At 40.1% G+C, this 19,924-nt stretch overlaps 1 protein-coding gene across 1 annotated transcript; it reads right to left on the bottom strand.

The window, feature by feature from the left end:
• Window positions 1-3,351: 3,351 nt before the first annotated feature.
• Window positions 3,352-18,459, bottom strand: LOC128700036 (cytochrome c oxidase subunit 6A, mitochondrial). Its single transcript, XM_053792973.2, has 3 exons — window positions 18,304-18,459; window positions 9,876-10,015; window positions 3,352-3,651 (listed from the first exon to the last, which is right to left on the bottom strand). The coding sequence occupies exons 1-3, from the start codon at window positions 18,395-18,397 to the stop codon at window positions 3,565-3,567; spliced, it is 321 nt and encodes a 106-aa protein (XP_053648948.1). The 5' UTR covers window positions 18,398-18,459; the 3' UTR covers window positions 3,352-3,564.
• Between the last annotated feature and the right edge of the window lie 1,465 nt (window positions 18,460-19,924).

Genomic DNA, 19,924 nt, shown 5'->3' with positions numbered 1-19,924 from the left:
GGGATTGTTGAATTAGTTTGATCATTTTGAAAGAATGGAGCAGAATAGGTTAACTAAGAGGGTGTGTAAACCTGGGATGTATAGAGGGGTGGTTTTGAGTGGTAGGAGTTTGAGCACCCAGCAGGCATGTGTAAGCATGTTAGACAAGTGGAGAGAAATGGGTTGTGTTAAGCAAGTAGTTTTGATATTAGAAGAGTGCTTTGCCAGTATGTAACATTCAGCTGAGTCAGCATTAAAAAACAAAACTGGACATGCAAGTCTCCTTCAACATGTACAGTAGCTGTATGCCACGTCTATGGCAAGTGTACAAAGTTCAGTCAGGCTACCTAAACTTATTTCTACACAATACAAATCCTGAATATGCTGTGGGAATTGTAACAGTTTCACACAGTGATTATGTATATAGTGCAAATCTGGACTGCAAAAGTTTGCATAAAAGAAACCTATATAAAGCAGGAAAAACCTATAATGCAGCAGTGGATTCAAATTTAATTTTTGTGTTGAAAAATGACACAGGTGGACCAAAATTAACTGATAAAATTTAACCCTTTCAGGGTCGGCAGGCCCTCTCCTAAACTTGTTCTCAGGGTTGGAAATTTTTCGGAAGGAAAAAAAAAAAAATTCTTATGAAATGACAGAGAATCTTATCCCAATCATAATGACACCAAAAGTTTGAAATTTTATGGGAAACTTACAAAATTATGCTCTCGTGACGTTAGCAGTCTTGACGATGTTTACGCAACAGCGATTTCGCCCACTTTGAGCCCTATTTTCGGCCAATTCCAATGTATCAATCGACAAAAATCATAACTATTTCACTAGAACTCCATTTTTTCTATCAAATGAGTACAAGAAGCCACCCATTTACCAATTTCAACTATCCAAGTGGTCAGAAATTGGCAATTTTGCCATTTCACACAAATTTCAAAAAATGCCAATTTCCAAATAGGGTCCAGAATAAACAAGACAGACATTCCTGGCACTAAAACAACATTTCATCTGTTCATTAGTCATGTCCCCATGCCTCTCTTACATTTCTTTTGCTTTCCACTTTGAATTTTTATTCTTACAAAAAAATGGAAGATTTACTGTTATGCAGACTACTGCATTAGTGTAGAAATGATATAAATAATATCAGCACACTTGTGTAAGAATATTAGACGATTGGCATGATTTGCTTACTTTTGAACTTTGGCAAAAATCAAACATTTCTGTAACTTTGAGCTCAATTTCAAGGTACTTTTCATTGTAAAACCAGTCAAAATCATCTCAGTTTCTGTAATATGTCTTCCATTCTATAAAATGAGACCAGGAAAACTAGAATACAACCATAAATACCATATGAAAATACACTGCAAAGTCGCTGTTTTAAAGCAAAAACACGGTCGAAGTTTTTTTTTTCTCATGCACTGTGCTGCAGGATTTTTTTTTATACTGTGCACACTGACCACATAGACCCATTCTTTCATATGTAGGCCTACCAGCTTTCTCTTGCTAGATTTGAAGGCGCTAGAATTTATGCGTACTAGTATGGCACCAACCCTGAAAAGGTTAAAGCATTAAATAACTGGTACAGTATATAATACTAAAGTAAAATAGTGCAAAATGTTAAACAAAGCAAAGTCAAAAAGATGAAAACCTTTGAAACACTAATACACTACAGTGGACCCTCGACCAACGATGGCATCGTCTAACGTTAAATCCGACTAGCGTTACATTTTAAAGCAAAAACTTTGTCTTGACTAGCGCTAAAAAACTCGACCAACACGATTCGTTCCGTTCGAGACGCGTCCACTTGTGGCCAGTGTTTACAAGCCACCGCGGTCCCATCCAAACATACAATCGGAACATTTCATATTATCACAGCGTTTTTAGTGATTGCACCTGCAAAATAAGTCACCATGGGCCCCAAGAAAGCTTCTAGTGCCAACCCTACAGCAAAAAGGGTGAGAATTACTATGGATATGAAGAAAGAGATCATTGCTAAGTATGAAAGTGGAGTGCATGTCTCTGAGCTGGCCAGGTTGTACACAAAACCCCAATCAACCATCGCTACTATTGTGGCCAAGAAAACGGCAATCAAGGAAGCTGTTCTTGCCAAAGGTGCAACTATGTTTTCGAAACCGAGATCGCAAGTGATAGATATTGAGAGACTGTTATTGGTGTGGATAAACGAAAAACAGATAGCAGGAGATAGCATCTCTCAAGCGATCATATGTGAAAAGGCTAGGAAGTTGCATGACGATTTAATTAGAAAAATGCCTGCAACTAGTGGTGATGTGAGTGAATTTAAGGCCAGCAAAGGTTGGTTTGAGAGATTTAAGAATCGTAGTGGCATACACAGTGTGATAAGGCGTGGTGAGGCTGCCAGTTCGGACCAGAGAGCAGCTCAAAAATATGTGGAGAAATTCAAGGAGTACATAGACAGTGAAGAATTGAAAACTGAACAAGTGTTTAATTGTGACACTGACAATGTTGTGAAACACTTTAGGAATGTCATAAAGGAACGGGAGGTACAGGCCTTTATGGACAGACATGTTGTGCGATAGAGGTCCAGTGACTCTCAAGCTGGTCCTAGTGGCATTAAAAGAAGAAGGGAAGTAACCCCAGAAAAGGACTTGACACCTCAAGTCCTAATGGAAGGGGATTCCCCTTCTGAACACTAACACCATCCACACTCTCCCCTCCTCCCAATCCATCAATCATCACCAGATCTTCAATAAAGGTAAGGGTCATGTAATTGTACATTTCTTCAGTTTGCATATTAAAATTAATATTTCATGTGGTAAAATTTTTTTTTTTTTCAATACTTTTGGGTGTCTTGCACGGATTAATTTGATTTCCATTATTTCTTATGGGGAAAATTAACTCGACTAATGAAAATTTTGATTAACGATGAGCTCTCAGGAACGGATTAATATCGTTGGTTGAGGGTCCACTGTACTTGGTATCCATCCCGAGGCACATGAAACATATGGCAGTGTAGAAGTAATCCTTAGGTGGGAATAATGGTTTGGGAATAAATAATTTGACATATCCTAAGGAGGGGTTCACACAAAATACTTTTCCATCCAGTAGCAACTTCTTATATGAAAACAATAAAACTAAGGAAATTTATGGAAATGATATAAAATACCAACATGATGGAAATGTACACACACATGCAGTATAACCCAATCTTATTAAGGCTCAAGGAATAATAATGAATTATGTTTAAGGAAAAACTGATGGGCAGTGTTTTACAAGAAATGGAATCCATGAATAACAGTGTTGATCAGAGGACAACCTAGTTAATGCAAACAAAAGGCTGCACTTAAATTATTTATGAAAAATGTTAGAAAAAGAATTCAGTTACAGATATTAATATTTATTTCATGTCCCCCCAAAAAAAAATATCCAAGATTAGCTATATGTAATAATTATAGTTAAAAAAAAATCCAAGATCAGATATATAATAACTGATTAATATATTTATTTACTGGTATGTACAAGTGTGTTGCCATTTCGCAAAGACATGAATTTTTTCTAAATTACTGCCGTGGAATACATCATTTAGAACATGCACTAATGTTCATCTTCATAGCCGTCAGGAAGAGCATTTGTGTGGGGGTTATGGAACAGACTCTTCTGGCCATCACCCCATGGGAAGCGCTGAAAAACACAAAAGCAACATTACAATTGCATATGGACTATGTCTAAGTTTGTGCTCTCATGCAGAAAGCAGTAACCCCATTAAGTTTGCAGAGTTGACCCTTAAACTGTCCAAACGTAGATCTACGTTTTTTTTACATTCTTTCTTATGGAGAAAATCAAGGTCGGAGCGCTACGTGTGCAAACATAGATCTACGTTTGGACAGTTTAAGGGTTAAAAAACTGCTAGTTCAAACAAAATGTCAGTACTCTATTAAGAATGAGGTTTTATAGCCTTTTCTGAGTGTGGGTCAAATCTATAAATTTATGAGGTATATTAGCACACCGAGGAGAACAGTTGAATGGAACCCTAAAAGTAATAGATGGTTTACCACCACAATGCAATAAAATAAATTGTATATATCGATAAGACCCCTTTACTCATTCTGTCCACCCCAGAATTAACACACTCTTGGTCAATTTATTCTGCTCCATCTTTTCTAAATAATCAAACCATCCCAGCAACCTCTTCTCTTCCTTCTTAAATTGTAGCATGCATACCCTGATAGTCTTCTAATTTCAATGTTCATAGCCCTCTGCATAATATTCATACTGCATATAATCTCATAATTGATAAAGTTCTTTCCACTGATACCTCAACACTTCATATTGCTCGACTTATATGAAAGTGACATTGTGTAACAATTTTTTTTTTTATCACACTGGCCGATTCCCACCAAGGCAGGGTGGCCCGAAAAAGAAAAACTTTCACCATCATTCACTCCATCACTGTCTTGCCAGAAGGGTGCTTTACACTACAGTTTTTAAACTGCAACATTAACACCCCTCCTTCAGAGTGCAGGCACCGTACTTCCCATCTCCAGGACTCAAGTCCGGCCTGCCGGTTTCCCTGAACCCCTTCATAAATGTTACTTTGCTCACACTCCAACAGCACGTCAAGTATTAAAAACCATTTGTCTCCATTCACTATCAAACACGCTCACGCATGCCTGCTGGAAGTCCAAGCCCCACGCACACAAAACCTCCTTTACCCCCTCCCTCCAACCTTTCCTAGGCCGACCCCTACCCCGCCTTCCTTCCACTACAGACTGATACACTCTTGAAGTCACTCTGTTTCACTCCATTCTCTCTACATGTCCGAACCACCGCAACAACCCTTCTTCAGCCCTCTGGACAACAGTTTTGGTAATCTCGCACCTCCTCCTAACTTCCAAACTATGAATTCTCTGCATTATATTCACACCACACATTGCCCTCAGAAATGACATCTCCACTGCCTCCAGCCTTCTCCTCGCTGCAACATTCATCACCCATGCTTCACACCCATATAAGAGCGTTGGTAAAACTATACTCTCATACATTCCCCTCTTTGCCTCCAAGGACAAAGTTCTTTGTCTCCACAGACTCCTAAGTGCACCACTCACCCTTTTCCCCTCATCAATTCTATGATTCACCTCATCTTTCATAGACCCATCCGCTGACACGTCCACTCCCAAATATCTGAATACATTCACCTCCTCCATACTCTCTCCCTCCAATCTGATATCCAATCTTTCATCACCTAATCTTTTTGTTATCCTCATAACCTTACTCTTTCCTGTATTCACTTTTAATTTTCTTCTTTTGCACACCCTACCAAATTCATCCACCAATCTCTGCAACTTCTCTTCAGAATCTCCCAAGAGCACAGTGTCATCAGCAAAGAGCAACTGTGACAACTCCCACTTTATGTGTGATTCTTTATCTTTTAACTCCACACCTCTTGCCAAGACCCTCGCATTTACTTCTCTTACAACCCCATCTATAAATATATTAAACAACCACGGTGACATCACACATCCTTGTCTAAGGCCTACTTTTACTGGGAAATAATTTCCCTCTTTCCTGCATACTCTAACTTGAGCCTCACTATCCTCGTAAAAATTCTTCACTGCTTTCAGTAACCTACCTCCTACACCATACACCTGCCACATTGCCCCCCTATCCACCCTGTCATACGCCTTTTCCAAATCCATAAATGCCACAAAGACCTCTTTAGCCTTATCTAAATACTGTTCACTTATATGCTTCAGGTGTATGGTGTAAGAGGTAGGTTACTGAAAGCAGTGAAGAGTTTTTACGAGGATAGTGAGGCTCAAGTTAGAGTACATAGGAAAGAGGGAAATTATTTCCCAGTAAAAGTAGGCCTTAGACAGGGATGTGTGATGTCACCGTGGTTGTTTAACCCTTTGAGGGTCGACAGGCCCTCTCAGAAAATCGTTCTCAGGGTCGGCCAAATTTAAAAAAAAAAAAAATTTTTTCTTATGAAAAGATAGAGAATCTTTTCCCGATCATAATGACACCAAAATTATGAGATTTGATGGAAAACTTACGGAATTATGCTCTCGCAAAGTTAGCGGTCTCGGCGATGTTTACGCATCGGCGATTTTGCCCAATTTGAGCCCCATTTTCAGCCAATTCCTCTGTACTAGTCGACAAAAAACATGAATATTTTGCTAGAACTACATTTTTTCTATTGAATGAGTGCAAGAAACCACCCATTTACCATTTTCAACTATCCAATACAGTGGTCAGAATTTAGCAATTTTGCCAATTTCACACAAATTTCAAAAAATGCCAATTTCCGAATAGGGTCCAGAACAAACAAGAAATACATTCCTGGCACTAAAATGACATTTCTTCTGTTCATTAGTCACATCTCAAGGCCCCATTCTTTTGCTTTCCACTTTGAATTTTTATTCTCACGAAAAATAGAAGATTTACTGTTATGCAGACTACTGCATTAGTGTAAAAAATGGTATAAATCATATTGGCGCACTTGCAAAAGAATGTTAGACTCACCAGTTGACGTGTATTGGATGCTTGGCATGATTTGTTTACTTTTGAACTTTGGTAAAAATCGAACATATCTGCTACTTTGAGTTCAATTTCAAGGTACTTTTCATTGTAAAACCAGTGAAAATCATCTCAGTTTCTGTGACAAGCATTCCTTTCTATAAAATGAGACCAAGAAAACTAGAATATAACAATAAATACCATACGAAAATACAGTGCAAAGTCGCTGTTTTATGCCAAAAAAACTGTGAAAGGTTTTTTTTTCTCATGCACTGTGTGCAGCAGGATTTTTTTTATACTGTGCACACTGACCACATAGACCCATTCTTTCATATGGAGGCCTACCAGCCTTTTCCCGTGAGATTTGACGGCGCTAGAATTTATGCATACTAGTACGTCAAAAACCCCTGCGCGTAAGACGTACTAGTACGTCCGAAACCCTCAAAGGGTTAATATATTTATAGATGGGGTTGTAAGAGAAGTAAATGCGAGGGTCTTGACAAGAGGCGTGGAGTTAAAAGATAAGGAATCACACATAAAGTGGGAGTTGTCACAGTTGCTCTTTGCTGATGACACTGTGCTCTTGGGAGATTCTGAAGAGAAGTTGCAGAGATTGGTGGATGAATTTGGTAGGGTGTGCAAAAGAAGAAAATTAAAAGTGAATACAAGAAAGAGTAAGGTTATGAGGATAAAAATATTTGGTGATGAAAGATTGGATATCAGATTGGAGGGAGAGAGTATGGAGGAGGTGAATGTATTCAGATATTTGGGAGTGGACGTGTCAGCGGATGGGTCTATGAAGGATGAGGTGAATCATAGAATTGATGAGGGGAAAAGGGTGAGTGGTGCACTTAGGAGTCTATGGAGACAAAGAACTTTGTCCTTGGAGGCAAAGAGGGGAATGTATGAGAGTATAGTTTTACCAATGCTCTTATATGGGTGTGAAGCATGGGTGATGAATGTTGCAGCGAGGAGAAGGCTGGAGGCAGTGGAGATGTCATGTCTGAGGGCAATGTGTGGTGTGAATATAATGCGGAGAATTCGTAGTTTGGAAGTTAGGAGGAGGTGCGGGATTACCAAAACTGTTGTCCAGAGGGCTGAGGAAGGGTTGTTGAGTTGGTTCGGACATGTAGAGAGAATGGAGCGAAACAGAATGACTTCAAGAGTGTATCAGTCTGTAGTGGAAGGAAGGCGGGGTAGGGGTCGGCCTAGGAAAGGTTGGAGGGAGGGGGTAAAGGAGGTTTTGTGTGCGAGGGGCTTGGACTTCCAGCAGGCGTGCGTGAGTGTGTTTGATAGGAGTGAATGGAGACGAATGGTTTTTAATACTTGACGTGCTGTTGGAGTGTGAGCTAAGTAACATTTATGAAGGGGTTCAGGGAAACCAGACTTGAGTCCTGGAGATGGGAAGTACAGTGCCTGCACTCTGAAGGAGGGGTGTTAATGTTGTAGTTTAAAAACTGTAGTGTAAAGCACCCTGCTGGCAAGACAGTGATGGAGTGAATGATGGTGAAAGTTTTTCTTTTTTGGGCCACCCTGCCTTGGTGGGAATCGGCCAGTGTGATAATAAAAAAAAAAAAAAATTATATGTTTCACTGTAAACACCTGGTCCACACATCCCCTACCTTTCCTAAAGCCTCCTTGTTCATCTGCTATCCTATTCTCAGTCTTACTCTTAATTCTTTCAATAATAACTCTACCATACACTTTACCAGGTATACTCAGACAACAGTGCATAAGTGTTCGCAATAAAGCTAATAGAATCCTTGGCTTCATATCAAGAAGCATAAATAATAGGAGTCCTCAGGTTGTTCTTTAACTCTATACATCCTTGGTTAGGCCTCATTTAGATTATGCTGCACAGTTTTGGTCACCATATTACAGAATGGATATAAATGCCCTGGAAAATGTACAAAGGAGGATGACAAAGTTGATCCCATGTATCAGAAACCTTCCTTATGAGGACAGACTAAGGGCCCTGAATCTGCACTCTCTAGAAAGACGTAGAATTAGGGGGGGATATGATTGAGGTGTATAAATGGAAGACAGGAATAAATAAAGGGGATGTAAATAGTGTGCTGAAAATATCTAGCCTAGACAGGACTCGCAGCAATGGTTTTAAGTTAGAAAAATTCAGATTCAGGAAGGATATAGGAAAGTACTGGTTTGGTAATAGAGTTGTGGATGAGTGGAACAAACTCCCAAGTACAGTTATAGAGACCAGAACGTTGTGTAGCTTTAAAAATAGATTGGATAAATACATGAGTGGGTGTGGGTGGGTGTGAGTTGGACCTGATTAGCTTGTGCTACCAGGACGGTTGCCGTGTTCCTCCCTTAAGTCAAGGTGACCTGACCTGACTAGGTTGGGTGCATTGGCTTAAGCCGGTAGGAGACTTGGACCTGCCTCGCATGGGCCAGTAAGCCTGCTGCAGTGTTCCTTCGTCCTTATGTTCTTATGTTCTTATAAGTGTATTTTTTACATGTCACATCATATAAATAGGGAATGACCTTCCTTGGTTCCACTAGTGGTTGCGAGTAGTGTTGGGTGTTACTGGGAATTATGCTCATCTTACAACTGGAATTTTACAGGGAACCATTTTTAAGTGTGATAGACGACTATAACCCAGTACAGCTTCTCCTCGGACTTACGACGGGCTCTCTGACCAGTACGCATACCTAAATAATGTACATATATATGAGCTGATTTCTAATATTTATTATAGCATACAGTACACTACTGTATAAACATTTAAAAATATACCAAAAATGTTATAACCAGCACAAAGATGACATTAAAATAATATCAAAGATGGTTGATATATACCCACTACCATTATAGTATGCTCCTCATGTAGCGACGAATTCGTTGACCAACATGGTCTTAGGAACGGAACTCCGTTGTTAAGTGAATAGAGACTGTATACAGTATATGTACTACCATATAAACATTTAATATACTAAAAATGTTATAAATGGTGCAAAGGTGAAATCTAATAATATCAAAGATGGTTGACACAAACCCACTACCATTATAGTCTGCTCCTCACTTAACGAGGAATTCGTTTACCGATGTGGTCTTAGGAACGAAACTCTGTCGTGAGGAGAGGCTGTATAACTGCCATATTAAAAGGGTAAGAATACAGAACTGTACAAAATTGCCCCAAATGCACTGGATGCTTGTGGGTTTTTGCGACTAACAGTGTTTTATTACATGTAAACTACAACAGATATAAAGTATCTGGATATTAATTTAAAAGGAAAACATTCAGGGGATGAGTCATTCCATCCAAAATGTAAAGGTGGAAAAGATAAAATAAGTACAGCAGTTAGCTACTGCACAACAAAGGTTTTTTTCAGAACTCAGATTATCCTCAACCCACTAATTTACTCACCTTAGTGCGAATACGCAGATGTTGATATGGGCGAAATTCTGGCCTATGTTCGTGTTCTGAAACGAGAGCATTTGCCATGCACAGACAAATGGCAGGGAAGGCAACTAGAAGGGATACCATCTTCCACTGCTTGGTTCCACCTGCCGACACAAAATTTAAAGCACATTTCCTGTCATTTCAAAGCACGTTTTCCAGATCACAAACTGGAAACGCTGTAAATTATAGTTTCATTTATATTTAAAAGATGATTTTTTTCCCTAAAGGCAGTTTAAAAAATACAGAAAAAAAAAAAAAAAAAAAGTGAGGGAATAAAATAGTAAATGAAAGATACCAGTAGTTAACTTTTATTTTCATAAACTTCATACAGGAGGGCCCTGCTTATACAGCAGGTTAAGTTCCGGCCAACTGCTATAAAGCGAAAATTGCCGTAAAGTAAAATATGGCTTTTTTTCACCCTCAAATTAATATAAAAGCCTGATAACATGTTTACTCCATCACATATTAAGCGAGCAATAGAACCAGGCCTAAAAAATGTACATACAGTACACACATTACTTAAAACTATTTTCATTCTTAGCTTTTGGCAAGTGGTGAAGATATTTATTGTAGGAAGTCTGAATAAATGAAGAATGGCTATGTAATTGAAAACCACTGCATTAGCAAATCGCTGTAAAGCAGGGCCCTCCTGTAGTTATACAAGTCCCTGATTTCTAACTATTGTTATCTCATTGCAAGTAAATGCTCAGTCAGATGTATGGTAAGGGTACATCTCTCAAGAGGCCAGGATTTGAATTTCAGGAAGTGCTTTAGTTGGCAGGCGAAATATGTACCAACAAGGTTAACACGATACTTTTTGCAGAATATGGCTTACTATATGATGTTTTACTCAAAAGCAAGTTTTCTAAAGTCAAATCATGACTTGAAAAAAGTTCATCTTTATCTTTGTATTAGAAGGTAGTGCTTTCCTTTTGTAAACTAATGTGAATTATCAAGGAAAACAATCTCATCTCTATCCACTACAAATGTCATTACCAGCCACCTGAACTTTCCATTAGTCCATTATGTCAAGCATTTACTACACAGAAAACCCTCAATATAATGAGCTGATCGTCGAAGTGCCTGTTAAAACTCAGAATGTTGAATAGAAAAAAATTAAAGTACTCTACTGTGTATCTAATATAGTACTACTTTACACAATTTAATGATGAGTTCTCACAACAATCAGATATGGATAACTGTAGGTTATTTATTTATTTGTGCAAATTAATTTATAGGCAATATTAGGTGAAATAATATTTGAGCGTACTGATAGTTTATTATATAACTTTTACAATATTAAGCGAGTTGAAAAATGAAGACGATTATGTTTTTGGTAATTAACCTTTTTTTTTTTTTTTTTACTAAACCTTATGTAATACAACACAACCTAGACCAGAAGTTAAATTTTGGGTTAGGTTAGGTTGGATTACATTGTTAGGTTTCACTGAAAAAAAAAAAAATCTCACCTGCACAAAATACAACCCATAAGATAAACAGCATTTTGGGCAAACTTAGACTATTATCAAAATTTTTATTTGAATTAAGAAGCTTAATTAATACTGCTTAATTACATTTATGGGATTTTTTATGTCGAGTAATTTTTAAGTATAGTATAGGCTAACTTTTTCCGAGATGTCTTATTTGTCTTGTGCAGTAATACTGAAATTTAAATTAGTATCTGCTTTTCTATTTGACCAACATTAATAACCTCTACAAATGTTATGGCAGATTGTCTTTCTGAAACTTCAGCAAATTGTTCTTGCAAAAATTTCACTAGTAGTTACATATTAAAAGTAGTTATACAGTGGTCCCCTGCTTTTCGTAGTTCCCGGCAATCGTAAAATTCGCCAATCATAGGGGTATTTTTGTATAAACATGGACTCGCTTTTCATAGGTTGACTCGCGAGTCTTAGTTCGTCCGGGACGCGTACCCACGGCGTGAGCCAGGGCGGCAGCCAGTCTAGCATTGTTTACCAGTGAGCGAAGGTCCCCTAACGTGCTCCAGCAAAATATTTCATATTATTATTATAATCAAAAAGAAGCACTAAGCCACAAGGGAAAATATTTCATAATATTCCCAAAGAAAGCTCCTAGTGCCAAGCCTGTGGTAAAGAAGGTGAGAAATATGATTGAATTTAAGAAAACCATCATTGAACAATATGAAAGTGGTACAAGTGTGGCCGAACTGTCCATGATGTATAAGAAACCCTACACAACCTTATGTTCCATAGTGGCCAAGAAAAATTAAATTAAGGATGCTGTTGTTGCAAAGGGAGTAACTATGCTGACAAAAATGAGATCACCAGTACTCAAAGAGGTTGAGAAGTTATTATTGGTGTGGATAAATGAGAAACAATTAGCAGGAGATACTCTTATGACTTCGTTTATTTGTGAAAAGGCTAGGCAGTTGCATGAAGATTTGGTAAAGAAATTGCCTGCAAATAGTGGTGAAGTGAGTGAATTTAAGGCCAGCAAAGGCTGGTTTGAGAGATTTAAGAACCGTACTGGCATACACAGTGTGGGAAGGCATGGTGAGGCTGCCAGTTCAGACCACAAGGTGGCTGAAAAATATGTGCATGAATTCCAGGAGTACATAGAGGCTGAAGGACTGAAACCTGAACAAGTGTTCAATTGTGACGAAACAGGCCTCTTTTGGAAGAAAATGCCAAAGAGAACCTTCATTACACAAGAGGAAAAGGCAATGCCAGGACACAAGCCTGCGAAAGACAGACGCTAATGTTCTGTGCTAATGCTAGTGGGGATTTCAAAGTGAAGCCATTACTTGTGTACCATTCTGAAAATCCCAGTGTGTTCAGGAAAAACAATGTTATGAAGAGTAAATTGTGTGTGTTTTGGAAATCTGATAGTAAGGCATGGGTCACGAGGGAAATTTTCATCGAGTGGTTCAATGAAGTGTTTGGCCCTAGTGTGGAGGAGTATCTCCTGGAAAAGAAATTGGATCTCAAGTGCCTGCTAGTAATGGACAATACACCTGCTCATCCTCCAAACTTGGATGACCTAATTTTCGAGGAGTTTGGGTTCATCACAGTAAAGTTCTTGCCCCAGAATACCACTCCTCTCCTCCAACCCATGGACCAACCGGTTATTGCAAACTTTAAAAAACTCTACACAAAAGCAGTGTTTCACAGGTGCTTGACTGTGACCACAGACACTCACTTGACCCTAAGGGAATTTTGGAGAGAACACTTCAGCATCCTCCACTGCATAACCCTTATAGGTATGGCTTGGGAGGGAGTGACTACCAGGACTTTGAACTCTGCCTGGAGAAAACTGTGGCCAGATTGTGTCGACAAGAGGGATTTTGAAGGATTTGGGACTGACCCTAATGAGCCTATGTCTGTTGTAAAATCAATTGTGGCACTGGGGAGTTCCATGGGGTTGGATGTGAGTTTGGAGGATGTGGAAGAATTGGTGGAAGACCACAATGAAGAGCTGCAAGAGCTTCAGCAGGAAGAGCAACACATCGCAGCTCAGAATCTTGCTGCAGAGGAGGAGGAAGAGAGATGGAAGAAGGTGCCTTCTTCAGAAATTAAAGAGATTTTTACTATGTGGGTTAAGATGGAAAGCTTTATGGAGAAACATTACCCTAACAAGGTTGTTGCAAGCCAGGTTGGCAACATATACAGTAACAAAGTCTTGGGCCATTTTAGGGAAGTGTTAAAGAGATGCCAGAAACAGAGCTCTCTCCACAGTTATTTTGTGAGACAGGACTCCAGCGACTCTCAAGGTGGTCCTAGTGGCATCAAGAAACAGAAGAGAAGCAACCCCAGAAAAGCAAATGGTAACTGAGGTGTTGATGGAAGGTGATTCCCCTTCCAAACTATAAACAATCCACTCTCTCTCCTCCTCCAGTCTCCCATACACTAAGAAGAATCTCCAATAAAGGTAAGTGTTATGCTGTTAATGTTTCATTCATCATTTCCCATTGTATTTATGTACTACATTTATATTTCATTTTAAAATTTTTGTTTTAATACTTCTGGGTGTCAGGAACGGATTAATTGTATTTACATTATTTCTTATGGGGAAAATTGATTCGTAAATCGTAAATTTCGTTTATAGTAATGGCTCCAGGAACGGATTAATTACGAACAACGAGGGACCACTGTAGTTATTTTAAGGCTTATTATCAAATGGTATACAATACCGACAGGTTGGTAGATAAGACACATAGGCAACATTTAGGCAACTTTATTCCGAAACGTTTCGCCTACACAGTAGGCTTCATCAGTCGAGTACAGAAAGTAGGCGGGAGCAGTAGAGATGTGAAGACGATGTAATCGGTCTGTTCTGTTCCAGACTTTTGAACAGAACTTCTCCAGGCTGAGGGAGTTACCTGGAGGTTACCTGGAGGTTATTCCGGGGATCAACGCCCCCGCGGCCCGGTCCACGACCAGGGACTGACAACCTCAAATCTACGACTTCAAGGGTGATTGACTGATTACATCGTCTTCACATCTCTACTGCTCCCGCCTACTTTCTGTACTCGACTGATGAAGCCTACTGTGTAGGCGAAACGTTTCAGAATAAAGTTGCCTAAATGTTGCCTATTTTTAAGGCTGCCCAAAATGCTCTGCATAACCAGGGACTTTTTAAAAAGTGTTTTAGTATCACCTTTTCTGTATTGACTGTAAATCATTCTTTATAGAAATAGTTTATTTTATATACTGTACTATGCGTTGAAGAAGGATGGGGGAATCAGACCCATTGCGGTTGGAAACACACTTCGCCGTCTCGTTGCCAAAGCAGCAGTAAGAAACATTCGCCTAGAAGCTGCCAGTTTACTCCAGCCACACCAACTGGGCTTTGGGGTCCCTCAAGGCAGTGAAGCTGCAGCTCATGCGGCAAGGGCCTACATCAGGGACATACCAGAAGACAAGGCCGTAGTCAAACTTGATTTTAGAAATGCCTTTAATATGAAAAGAAATACTGTCTTGCCAGCTGTTCGGGATCAATTCCCCAGCCTTTTTTCCTTCATTTCAGCTGGCTGCAGCAAACCCTCAATTCTTTTGTTTGGAGAACATGAAATTCTCTCATTAGAGGGTGTTCAGCAGGGTGACCCACTAGCTCCACTTCTCTTCTGCTTGGCAGTAAGAGAACTAACTTCCAGCCTACACAGCGAGTTCAACATCTGGTACCTGGATGATGGCACTCTGGCAGGTACTGAAGAGTCCCTGGTAGGGGACCTACATCTGGTGAAAACACAGGGAGAAGACTTGGGACTCATCCTCAATCCCTCCAAGTGTGAAATCATCACAGTGAACCAGGAAATCAATGCTCTGCGAAGAATCCTCCCAGAAGTCTCTACTACCACTCCGTCCAACAGTACCCTCTTGGGAGCACCTCTGGGTCACCAGACCATCGACACTGTCCTCAAGGACAAATAGAATGACCTGATGAGAATGGAGGAGAGAGTAAGCGATCTTGATGCCCATGATGCTCTGTACCTCCTCACTTACTTCCTGAGGTGTGCACCCTCTTTTGACAACCCAACACTCGACGAATATGACGCTCACCTGAGGTCAACCTTTAAGAAGGCACTGAACCTGTCACTAGAGGATCAGCAATGGGATCAGGCAACCCTCCCAGTGAGACTGGGAGGTATAGGGGTGCGCCAAGCAATGCATGTCGCTTTACCTGCTTTTCTGTCTTCATGTTTGGCTTCCAGTGCATTAGTCAAGATTGTTCCCGAAAGCTTGAGAGACATGATAGGAGCTCAAGACCCCAAGTTTACTGAAGCAGCGATTCAGTGGGACACCCTTACAGATTCCTCCAGTAGACCAGCTCCTCCCAAAGAACGCAAAAAGTCCCACCGGGACAAACTGGTCATGGAAAAAATCACCAACACAATGCTCTACAACACCTCAGGAAAGGACAAAGCTAGTCTCCTGGCAGTGAAGGCACCACACTCAGATTTCCTGTTAGCTGTTCCCAATTCCTCCTTGGGCACTTGACTAGACCCACAGGCCATTTGGATTGGTGTTGCTCTTCGCCTAGCCACCCCCATCCTCACCAAACATAGGTGTAGTATTTGCAGCAGGGCGACAGCTGACCAATTCGGATTTCATTGTCTCGTGTGTCACACAGCAGAAGGGAAGTATGCCAGACATGAGGAGGTCAATGACATCATAAAGAGAAGCCTCGGAGCATCCCGTTGCCCAGCTCAACGGGAACCCCAAGTGCAGAGGTCTGACGGAAGTCAGTGTCCTGATGGAGCCACTATGCTACCTTGGAAGGATAGTAAGCAGATTGCCTGGGACTACACCTGTGCTGCCATATTGGCAGACACCTACTTGCCATACTCCGTAGTGAAAGGGGGTGGAGCTGCCAGCCACAGGGAGACCCAGAAGATCCGCAAATATGAAGACCTTTCCCCTTGCTATAACTTCATCCCAATAGGGTCGGAGACCCTTGGAGCATGCAGCAAGTGTGCTCTAAAGTTCCTCAAAGAGCTGGGTGAAAAGCCCATCATAGAAACCAAGGACCACAGGGCAACCAGCTTCCTCTTTCAGAGACTCAGTGTTGCGATCCAGAGAGGAAATGCCTGCAGCATTCTGGGCATGCGGCCCACTGCCGGGGAGCTGGACAAAGGTAACTCAGAGCTACATCTCGAATACTATGTTGTTTTACTTTCTATTGTATCTTTTGTGAATGTTTTGTCAGGGGCTCTGGTGGCCTGGTGGTTAACGCTCTCGCTTCACATGGTGAGGGCCTGGGTTCGATTCCCAGCCAGAGTAGAAACATTGGACGTGTTTCTTTCCACCTGTTGTCTATGTTCCCCATCAGTAAAATGGGTACCTGGGTGTTAGTCGACTGGTGTGGGTCGCATCCTGGGACACTGACCTAAGGAGGCCTGGTCACAGACCGGGCCGCGGGGGCGTTGACCCCCGGAACTCTCTCCAGGTAAACTCCAGGAGTTTTACCTGGAGAGACTTCCGGGGGTCAACGCCCCCGCGGCCCGGTCTGTGACCAGGCCTCCTGGTGGATCAGAGCCTGATCAACCAGGCTGTTGCTGCTGGCTGCACTGTATTTTGTCTTTAAATAAAATAGTATATATTAAATATAGGGGGTGGTAGGAGAAAATTCTCAAACAGCTTCAGGGAGAACCTTGAGTTTTCCCTGAAGCAAGTTTATTCTTTTCTTTGAGGATGAGGGTCCCTAGGACAGTTCTAGAGAGTACCTCCCTATATTTTTTTTCTGTACTATGTTATTTAAAAAAAAGTAATTGTTTCTAGAATTTGAATTAATGTACTGATAGTCGCCTGTACCTGAGAACTTGCGACAACTTTAACCCAACTTATTTTTCTTGTCATATACCATGCTATGCTTTTTTTTATTCTGCTTATAGATACATTTCCATTATTCAGTGAATCAGTTTTGTTATGTATATCTTGAATGTCTTCATGTACATATATGTACATAAAATTTTGATTGTCTTTTTAAGTTAATTTTTAAGCTTGCCCAAAATTCTCTACATAAATCAGGGGTTTTCCACTTGTAATATTAAATGTTAATCATTTTTGTATAAACTATTTATCATGCAAAAGCAAAAAAAATTGATATCACAAGAACTCCAATGGAAATAAGTTATTTTAACTTTTTTGGGTTATCCTAGGTAATTTACACGTTACTAGGCATTATAATTATACCTATGTGGACCTGTACCGTAATAAACTTACTTAAACCTGCAGGGGTCATACAAGAGGCATGGGAAGCATTAAGTATATTTAAGTACAGGTACACGTAAGTACAATTATCATACAAAGTGTAATTACCTAAAGTAACCCCCAAAAGTGACTTATTTCCATTGGGGGGTCGATCCTAGGAAAGAGAAGTCAGGCCCACTTTCTAAAATCAAGGAACCTTACTCAAGGGATTCAGAAAGAGAAGGGTAGCTCCAATTCCGAGGATCAAGGGTCTGGAATTAGTATTTTCTTTATGCCCGCGGCCCTTCATTAGGGGAGAGAGGCGGTAGTCACCTGATCCAAGGAACTGGATCCGTTCTTCCCTTTGGATCAGACGTGATCACCTCCAATTTCCTGGGGCCTCCCATGGCCCCCTGCAGGTTTAGCGCCTCTATAAATGTAAAAATAATAACCTTGGGAGACCGTCCCCCCCCCAACCCGGTCAATATGTCCGGATCTCTCGCCCAAGCATCATTTTTACATTCATGGGAGACTGCTAAACCCGCAAGGGCCATACGGCACCTGGCAGAATGGGACACATCAAGTACCATCCAAGGAAGAGAGAACACGTCCACATCCTCGGATCAAGACTACTTCACCGGCATCCATACACCTCCCTTTGGAAGGGTGGGCCACCCACGATTCCGCCCCCACCCACAGCATGGGGCTGCAGATACACGTACCATGGTGGGCATGACCCTCTGCTGCTGCAGCAGCAGTGGTCCTGAGGGAAGTAGCAAGGCTCCTGAGGGAGAGAGTAGCGAGAGATGCGGCCATCTTATTCCACCACCAGCTGGTTACTGATGCATCAACACACGCACTTTATTATATACTCTCTTATATATCCTTCCCTTAAACAATCCAACACTAATTTCTACGTTATGTGCAATTTTCTACGCAAAAACTTTAATCCAACACTGTGTTATATTTTACACTAACCTATTATATTTTAGAGGTTCTTAATTGACTCAAATAAACAATCTTTCAAACCCGTTCTCAAATATAATAAATTTACTCAGAAATAATCATTATAAACATATAAGAACTGCAAACAATTATTTTTTTTAAAGATGGAAGATTCACTTGGCCGCAAAAAATACCATATAAAAATTATATTGAAAAAATACCCTCAAACTATTTTTAACATTTGTTGGAATATCGTTATTTCTGTGATTTTTATTAATTGATTATATTTTATTAGTATATATATTTATTAGTTGTGGTATATTTACTACATCGGGACTACGCCATTTCTCTCTATCACATTGACCCTTATGAATATTGTACAGTTATGTACTGTTATTATCTGTAATCTGTATGACATTTTACTAGATTAGAGCTCGGGCTCACAACCGGAGAACAAGGGTTCAGTCTTGGGTGAGGCAGGATGTATGGGCAACGAGAAAAAATAAGACACAATACCGCGACTGGAACAGTACACAGATCCGCGACTGGAACAGTACACAGATAACCCGTACATAGGGAAGAGGAGCTTACAACGACGTTTCGGTCCGACTTGGACCATTTACAAAGTCACACTTTGTTAATAGTCCAAGTCGGACCGATACGTCGTCGTAAACTCCTCTCTCCTATGTGCTGGTTATTTGTGTAATGTATGCGCAAGTTTCTTATCCAACACCCGCAGATCATAAAGACATGCAGTCATTGGAAGCTGTATTCAGGCAACGTTTCGTCCCCACAGCAGTTTTATTTCAAGTCTAATGAATGCTACGTTGTGTTAGTACACCTGAAGCCCTTGTTCACTAACTCATTGCCATTGCCATTTTTATTTTTGTCATTTTTTTTATTATTGTTTTGCTACCTTAACTTGTGTATTTTATCTTGTCAATTTAAATCTAGTTATACTCTAATTCTTGTAAACAACTTATATAAAACCTTAGTGCAATTACAATTGAGAGTCTTGTGCCATTTTTATATTATAAGATTGAACTCAGTTGTACTATAGCTCATTGTAGCTCAATACATAGTCAATACCAAATTCATTATATTAGACCATAGTGCAATTACTAGTGAGAGACTGGTGCTATTTTTAATTTGTATTTTTATATTATTAGATTAAACCTAGTTGTACTATAGCTCATTCTAGCTCAAAACATAGACTCCACAAAAGTCATTATATTAGACCTTAGTGCAATTGCAAGTGAGAGTCTTGTTCTATTTTAAATTTGTATTTTTATATTACTAGTTTATACCTAGTTGTACTTTAGTTCATTCCAGCACAACACATAGACAACATCAACTTCATTATGTGTGGTAGTGACTATTACCTGGAGTTTACCTGGA

The sequence above is a fragment of the Cherax quadricarinatus genome, chromosome 64, assembly GCF_038502225.1.
Source record: "Cherax quadricarinatus isolate ZL_2023a chromosome 64, ASM3850222v1, whole genome shotgun sequence".
In the NCBI taxonomy this organism is placed as follows: domain Eukaryota; kingdom Metazoa; phylum Arthropoda; class Malacostraca; order Decapoda; family Parastacidae; genus Cherax; species Cherax quadricarinatus.
Note: the sequence above shows the minus strand (reverse complement) of the source record. Positions and strands in the feature narration are given on the sequence as shown.